This window comes from Lutra lutra, chromosome 8, assembly GCF_902655055.1.
Source record: "Lutra lutra chromosome 8, mLutLut1.2, whole genome shotgun sequence".
In the NCBI taxonomy this organism is placed as follows: Eukaryota; Metazoa; Chordata; class Mammalia; order Carnivora; family Mustelidae; genus Lutra; species Lutra lutra.
The window spans coordinates 37,067,297-37,075,478 of NC_062285.1; the positions used below are offsets into that span (position 1 = coordinate 37,067,297).

Below are 8,182 nucleotides of genomic sequence, written 5' to 3' on the forward strand. Positions count from 1 at the left end.
CCCAGATACGGCAAGATAGATGGGGAGGGCTGTCCATTTGCAGGTTGACTTGGCCATGACAATAGTCAAAAACACAAAAGAAGGCCACGCACAATGGTCCTGCAAATCTCTCATCCGATCATCAGACTTACCAAATAGGAATTCTACTCTCCCTGTACCCACCGCGGGAAAAAAAAGAAATCCATGTTCTTACTGATCCAATAGCAAAGCGAGAGCTATTTCTAACAATCCATGGGGACAGAGGAAGGTCCCAAAAAAGGGGAAAGTGGACAGGATCAGAGGAAAAAACCAAATGCACTAATCCTTTATCCTTGCTGAACCTTTAGCTCTGGGGGTTTGTGAGAGAAAAGGCTGTCCTAGTTTTCCTGGGATAAAAGCGGTCCTTAGGATTCCTACGAATAAAGGAACCATCACAACCCACGGTGACCCTTCTCCACATTTAATTACCAAAGAGGCGTAGGTTGTAGAGAAGGGCCTCAGCCCCTCTCACTCACCACCAGGAGCTGGCTTCAGCCGGAAGCTGGGCCCAGCTGGACAGCAGAGCAGCGGCGAGCAGCAACAGGCTGGGCATGGTGGGCCTGGGCCTCGGCCCTCCCCAGTGCCCTGGGAAGACCCCGGGGGCGGTTGGCTTCTGAAATGGGGCTCCCTGGAGAAGAGAGAATGGAGGGAGAATCAATGTGGAGATGTAGCCAATGAGGCAGGACCTGCGGAGAGGATCGGGGAAAGCACTGAAAATGAGCTGGGGGGGGTGGTGTCCAACATCAAGTTCTGTTCCCCCAACAAAGAGATTCAGCCCCTTCCCATCCTCCATCTCCTACTGCTACTCTTCTCACCAGGGGACCGCCTTTGTGTCTCTTACCCCAAACTGTGGAAACCCTACCCAGGACCTAATTCCAAAGGGAACAATGAGCTGAGAAAGGAGAAAAGAGAAAGGAAAACAAGTCATTTCCAGAACAGAGTGTGCTCAAGGTAGCTTTAAGGAAGATGCTTTGGTCGCTGTAGTGCACACCTGCCCTTCTTCCAGAACATCCAAAGAAACCACCGCACCATCCGCTCCTCCCTGTGCATCTCACTCCAGCCCGAACTCTCCTCCAGGCACTAAGAACAGCTGAGGAGTTGGATTTGCCAACAGCCCAATAGGAGTCTTCCCTCCCCAACTGTACCCTTCCCACTCCAAGGAAGCTTCCACATCCCAGCCCTTGTTTACCAGGAACAGAGCAGACAGGAGAGTGAGGACTCTGCACTTCCTCAGGGCAACTTGTCTGAGAAATGCCATGTGTCCCCAAAGCTCCCTCGGGTGAGGTGGTCTCTTCCTAGGTGGCCTCCTTGCCCTCCTCTGCGCTATGGCCCTCTAGGGGCGGCCAGGAGCGCTGACTGCAACAGTGAGCTCTTGGTCTGCAACCCCGGCCTCAATGGTCTGTGCCCAGGACCCATCTTCCAGAAGCAACGACCCCTTCCCTTGTAGCTCAAGAGCTTCCCACGTCTTTGCCTATGCTGTTTGTAACTCGCGCCCGTGTCTGTATCCCCCGAAAGAGCACCTTTTCTCCAGCCCTTGGAAACAGGCGGAAAATCCTTGCTTCTGGATCCTAGAGCAAGTCTATAAAAACACGCCCCCTCCCTCTCACCCCCACCTCGTTTCCCCTTTAGCTTCCATCCAGGGCGTGACCCCACATCTCCAATGAGTCTTCTTCCCATACCCCTTAACACCTCCAACTTCACACATGCGCGCGCGCGCACACACACACACTGGCACGCGCTCCCAGCCGCTCCCGCCCCGTCTCACCGCGCGGCTCCCCCGGCCCTGGGACTCCAGGCTCTCCGGGAGGGGGCGGCAGGTGCTTCGGGTCATCAGCCTGGGAGATATTTTTGTCCTGGGGCAACCAAGAGAGGAAGGTGACCTGAACAGGATCCAGGAAAGCTGGGCCACAGCCTGGTTCCCACCCCCTTTTGGTTTTTCTTCTTGAGGTCTCAGCTGGGGCGAGAGCACCAACAGGCAGGTGTGCGGGGCCGGCAGGGGGCAGATCAAAGAAGAAACTTGCTCCTTCCCCTTTGTCATGCAGAGCCAGCTCGGAAATGATCCGGCCTCTGGCGCGGCCGACTAACAGCTCCCCACACCCTGCTTTCCTAACAGACCTCTCCTCCTCTAAAGGATGCCCCCTCCCCCTCAACCCTCTCCCCCCCATAAATCCTCCCCGTCCCTCAGGGCAGGAGGTCTGTGAATGCACCGACTGGAACCAAGAGAGATGGAGCAGAGATAGGGCTGGCACCAGAAGCTAATGGCTTTATGGAGGGGAGGGAACCAGGTCCAGGGTGGGGAGGACGAGAGAAGAGCTTCAAAGGGTTTGCTTGTGCAAACATCCTCAACTCCACCTACCAGTCCTTCTTGGGGACTGAGGAGTCAGAGCTGCCCCTATTCCCTGTGGTCCTCCTCCCTCCCCCACACCTGCCCTCCCACCACCATGCCTCCGGCCTGCCCCCACATACAGCCTCACACATTGCCACAGCCAGCGAGCAGAGTTCTGTCTCCCAACGGATGACACTTCTTATCCCAGGGGATGCCCCCCTCACATCAGCGTCTCTCACTTCTGCCACACCTTTTCGTCAAGCTCCTGTGAAACTTTTCTGGTTCTGCGGCTCCTGGGTTCAACCGAGGCCACATGGTGGTGGTGGGAGGCGTTTCTGAGCCAAGGACAGGACTCCGTGCCTGCTAACGGTCACTGTGGCTTTGACTCCCCAGTGACAGGCCAGCTAGGGCCAAACTTCCCAAGAGCCGCTAATCCCGCCCCTCAGTGCCTGGCAAACCTAAACAGATCAGGGCTCACTGCTCAGCTGTTCCCACCACGTTGTGCTTTCCATCAAACTTTCAGCTCATTAAAAAAAAAATTTTAAAAACTTCAAAAATAAAAGAAAAGGAAAGAAAAAAGACTGCCACCCGTGTGGTGACTTCTTTCTCTGCCTTCCACAATGCGGCACCTGGAATTGTATGCATTCCCTCCTCCTCCCCAGGACAATCCCTCAGGATGCTCTCTGTCTGGATACAGGCAGATGTGAGCCACCCTGGGCCTGTCACAGAGCCCAGTGGGCCAGCTCTCTGCCCTGGCTGACATTCTTGGCTTCCCTTGTGTGGAGCTGGGAGGAGAAAAGCCAAGACTGGCGATTGGTTTCATCGGCAAGGGCAGCGTGGATACTTCTGGCCTCTGTCCAGCCAGGGTAGAGGGAAGCTGGGTGGGGATGGATAGGACACGTGGAAAGCCCTGACTGCGGGTCACAGGTGAGTTTTACAGCAAGACTCAACCACTCAACCAGGACTATGTGATCTTTCTTCACGTAGGAAGAAAGATCTAATAAATACAGAAAAGACAGGGAGAGAGAAATCTTTGTGCTGCCTTTTGTCCTGACTACAGATTTCCTCAGAGAAGGGTTGGGGGGGGGGTGAATCCCATATCAAATTCGGCAAACACAGTGAAGCGTGGGGAACTCCAAGGTCTCTGTCCTTTAGAGGTAGAGGGTCAGGGGAGGGGAAGAGACCTGCAGAGGCCCAGGAGGAGCTGGGTAGACATCAGCTCTGCCCTACTTCTTCAGTCCGTTATTTGTTTATTCATTAAAGCCGTTCATCAGATGTGCACTGGGGGCCCCCCAGTGACTGCTCTGAGGGCCGGAGTTATGGCAGTCAACGGGAGCAAGTCAATGCCTCATGTGTCAGGTCCAGTGAACACTGTAAAGAGAAGGAAAGCCGGGACAAGAACCAAGAATGGTAAAGGGTGAGAGCTTACATTCTTCAGGGTCCTGTAGGGAAAGCCAGACTCTGAACTATCTACCCAGCCCACCTCTCCTCAAACTGCTGTGGTGACAGGGAGGTGACAGGGCGGCTGTGACCCCACATCCTGGACCATACCATGCCATGTCCTTTACTGAGACCGAGAGGCCCGGCTTTACCTCCACAACCAAAGGAGTGCCCAGCACACGCGGCAAGGGCTTTGACAAGGTCATTAGCTGTTCACAAAAGTCACCTCTGGGGGTTCAGGACGGACCTCCCCCAGAGCCTGAGAACTCAAGCAAGGTATGAGTCGCACATGAAATGGTGCCACATCCCACACCTGTCCTGTTGCCCCAAAGAGGCATCCCCACACCTGGAAACCTACCCAGAAATAACCAGCGGCCTCCATGGGAGCCTTTTCCTGGTTACCACTGGTCAGTTCATTCTGTGTGACTCAAGGAGGAGCTATGGAACGTTTGATTAAAAAAATGCATTTTGCAGGGACACCTGGGTGGCTCAGTTGTTAAGCGGCTGCCTTAGGCTCAGGTCATGATCTCAGAGTCCTGGGATGGAGTCCCGCACTGGGCTCCTTGCTCAGTGGGGAGCCTGCTTCTCCCTCTCCCTCTGCCTGCTGCTCCCCCTGCTTGTGCTCTCTTTCTCTTTCTCTCTGACAAATAAATAAAATATTAAAAAAAAAAAATTTGCAGGGCGCCCGGCTGGCTCAGTGGTAAAGCACATGACTCTGATCTTAGGGTTGTGAGTTCAAGCTGGGGTGTGGAATCTCCTTAAAAAACAGCACCTTGGGGCGCCTGGGTGGCTCAGTGGTTAAAGCCTCTGCCTTCGGCTCAGGTCATGATCCTAGGGTCCTGGGATGGAGCCTCACATCAGGCTCTCTGCTCAGCAGGGAGCCTGCCTCCTCCTCCTCTCTCTCTCTGCCTACTTATGATCTGTCTGCCTAAAAAAACAAAAACAAAAACAAAAAAAAACAACAACAAAAAAACCCAACAGCACCTTTGCGATTTTGTTAACATTCCTGACATAATCAGATAGACACTCTTAGCAATCTTGGGGAAGGGAGTGGCTCCCTTTGTGACCTTCTGGCTACACTGATGCCCCAGTGCCTGCCAGTGATTCGATTATTTCTGTGGGGGCAGGTGGAGGAGGGGAAGGAGTGACAGAGCCTTCTCTTCCCTCTGCCACTTCATTTCCGCCACTGTAGGGAAAGATTCTTTTATTTTTATTTTTTTTTAAGTAGGCTCCACACCCAGCATATAGTCCAACACCGGGCTTGAACTCATGGCCCTGAGATTAAGAGTCAGACACTTAACTGACTGAACCACCCAGGTGCCCCAAGAAAGATTCTGTATGGATCTAAAAACACTTGGCAAACACCTCCTACAATGCACCCAAGTTCACTAATGGCCTTCCCCGTTTTCAGATAAGTGTCCACCCTTATTATACCTGAACACCAGAGCAGTCCTCTGTGGTCTAACCCAATGGTTCCACACCAGTTTTCCTGAAACACTGATCTCGCATCATATTCCCATCTGAAGACTTACAGTGGTTCCCAGCTCTTCAATTGTCCTAAACTTCCCAGCCTGGCATCACTTTACATCTTATTCTTCTCCTGAAATTCCCACTATGGGGTCTCTTCTCCAACCTCCCCCTGCTCCTAGAACAAGCTCTGCTTTCCCCCCAATTCCTCATTCTGTTCCTCTTCCCAGCAATGCTTTCTAGTCTCCAACGATACTTAAAGTCCGTGCTCAAGATTCACCTCCTCCTACAACTGTCTTTGATTAATCCCACACCATGAAAATCCTTCCATTGACTTGGGATTTCCTGGGCCCTTGTGAGGACCCCATCCCACACAGGCTGCCTCGGAACTGTGCACGTTTCTTCCAGTAGATGCAACATTTTCTGAATGTACAAACCTACCTCCCCTACTTCCTCTGTATGCGCCATTGTGTCCAGTATACTAGGCAATAAGAAATTGTTCTTGGTGGATAAGTGGTGACAGTACTTCATATTAAAGGCAACTTACTGAGCACTTCCTACACGTACTAAGCCAAATATCTTCCAGCCGATTTTTTCATTTAATCTTCATTAAAATTCTGTGTGGTCTATGCCATTATTATCCCTCCTCTGAATATAGGGAAACTAAAGCATAAAGAGGTTAAGACACTTGCTCATACAGCAATGGAAGGGTCGACCCCAGCTTGGAATCCAGATCTTTCTGCTCCTCCCCTGTTGGTAGTTCCCCTGTCCCTGGAACATAACACCTTCTCCACTCTGTTTCTCTTCTTTTCTCCATTGCCCCATTACTAAGGCCGTGACTAGTAAGACTGTCAGATAATAACACCCTGATTTATAGGAAGTAGCACAAAAAGCAATATTTATCCCCCTCCACAAAAAAAAAGGCTGATTGCAAAGTTGCTAGTATAAACACACACACACACACACACACACACACACACACACACCCAGGGTTGGACGGAAAAAGCCAGACTTTTCTCCAACCAAATGATATCTGGATTGAGAATAGGTCTTGCGGCAGGGCGCCTGGGTGGCCCAGTCATTAAGTGTCTGCCTTCAGATTGGGTCATGATCCCAGGGTTCTGGGATCGAGCCCCGCATCTGGCTCCCTGCTCAGTGGAGGCCTGCTTCTCCCTCTCCCACTTCCCCTGCTTTTTGTGTTCCCTCTCTTGCTCTCTCTCTCTGTCAAATAAATAAATAAAATATTTAAAAAAAAAAAAGGAATAGGTCTGGCTGCTTAATGCTGGGGAAATTGAAATAGAACAATAGCTTTGAGAGAGCTGGTGTTTATGTTTATGTTGGGATAGAAAAGACAAACCAGGCCAACAGGCAAACATGAGCTCTCAAGAAAATGGAAGGCAGGGCTGAGTGGCTCACTTGGTTAAGCATCTGCCTTCAGCTCCGGTCCTGTTCCTGGGTTCAAGCCCAAGATCCTTGGGCTCCCTGCTCAGCAAGGAGTCTCCCTGTTCCTCTCCCTCTTCCCCTCCACCCAGCTCAGGTTCATTCAGCTTGGGCTCTCTCCAGCTTGCTCTCTCTCTCTCAAAAAAATAAATAAAATCTTAAGAAAAAGAAAATAGAAGGCAGCCTAGGGAGGCCAGCCTCTTGTGGAGACAAAGGAGGCCTTTAGGCTTCCTTATGGCCCAGCCCATATCTTCTTATTTGGGGTGTCTACAGTTAGTGCTAATTGAGATTCTGGAGATTCCAGGTCTCAGCTTTGTTTCTACCTTTTCTTCAAAGACAAGAGGTGGCAGCCTCTAAAGCCATTTATTATATGATAACCTGAAAATGTCTAAGACCTTGCTCCTTGCGGGGTTTGGGTCTAGCTGTGGGAAACACGAGAAACCTACTCTAAAAAGGCAGGACCCACAAAGTGCCTGAGGAGTCCAAGGGAACCTTCATAGGATCGTTCAAGGATGCGGGACTGGAGTAGGACCTTGAAGAACTCGTAGGCTTTAAGGAGGAGAAAAGGGGAAGAAGGATTTCCCAGAAAGATGCGTTTGGTCAAAGACAGAACATTTCAAGGGGCTTCGAGAAGGGTTGGAGAGAGATTGCAATAAAGAAGGACTTCAATAATTTCCAGTCCTCAGAATCATTGTTTTTCATTAAATTTACGGAGTCTCTCTGAACCCCAATACTGAATTCCCACCGAGAGCATTCAGCATCCGACGCCCAGGAAATCTCGCGTGATCTGCAGGAATGGGACCTGAGGGGGATCAATCACCTTTCCGACCATGAAATGGCGGCTGGGTGAATCTTCCCAGAGAGCCAAGGACAGCAGTTGAGATACTGATCGATCACGCTCTTCCTCACAATCTTGCTTGTTCTTTGTCCTCCAAGTTTCTTCCTGGATCCAGGCCTAAAACCTTGCTGTCCGTCTTGACTCCTCCCTCTCCCTTACTCTCCACGCCAAACCAATTGTCAAGTCCTCTTGACTGGGGCTCCGTAGTATTTACAAAGCGTATTCCCCACCCTCCGCCCCTGCTGCCCCACTCTGAGCTTCAAGAGCCTGTGAATGCCTCCAACAATTTGTAAGTGTCTTTTGTCTAATTCTTATCTTTGGAATGACTTGAATGAATTCCTTCCACTCTCCGTTCTCTAATTTCCAGGGTAATAGCCAGCTACCAGGTTGCTCAAAGTGCCGTCTCCAGACTCACAGTATCAGTGTGGCTTGGAAGCTGATTAGATATCCGAATTCTTGAGCCCCACCCAGACCTGCTGAATTCTGCAACTGCGGCCCAGCAATCTGTTTGCACACCCCTTCCAGGTGCTTCTGAAGCACACCCAAATTTAAGAACCTCTGCCATAAAGCAGCGCATGGTGCTCTGTAAGGAATTAACAGGCTAAATCCTTCAGGGAACGTGTATCTGTGTTAATGGCAAATTTCTACCTGTC

At 51.1% G+C, this 8,182-nt stretch overlaps 1 protein-coding gene across 5 annotated transcripts in view; it reads right to left on the reverse strand.

Annotated features, from left to right (window-relative positions):
- The window catches only part of WNT5B (Wnt family member 5B), a 107,930-nt gene that overhangs the window by 11,901 nt on the left and 87,847 nt on the right, over nucleotides 1-8,182 (reverse strand). Inside the window, exons 1-2 of one of the 5 annotated variants that reach the window (XM_047741943.1) lie at nucleotides 7,512-7,597; nucleotides 495-646 (exon numbers count right to left, since the gene is read on the reverse strand). In XM_047741943.1, the coding sequence (XP_047597899.1) occupies nucleotides 495-646; nucleotides 7,512-7,523 (164 nt within the window). In that variant the 5' untranslated portion in view covers nucleotides 7,524-7,597. Of the gene's footprint in view, nucleotides 1-447; nucleotides 647-1,783; nucleotides 1,971-2,594; nucleotides 2,681-7,511; nucleotides 7,598-8,182 lie in introns of those variants that run through there. The other 4 variants (XM_047741946.1, XM_047741942.1, XM_047741944.1 and 1 more) reach the window with 4 other exon arrangements.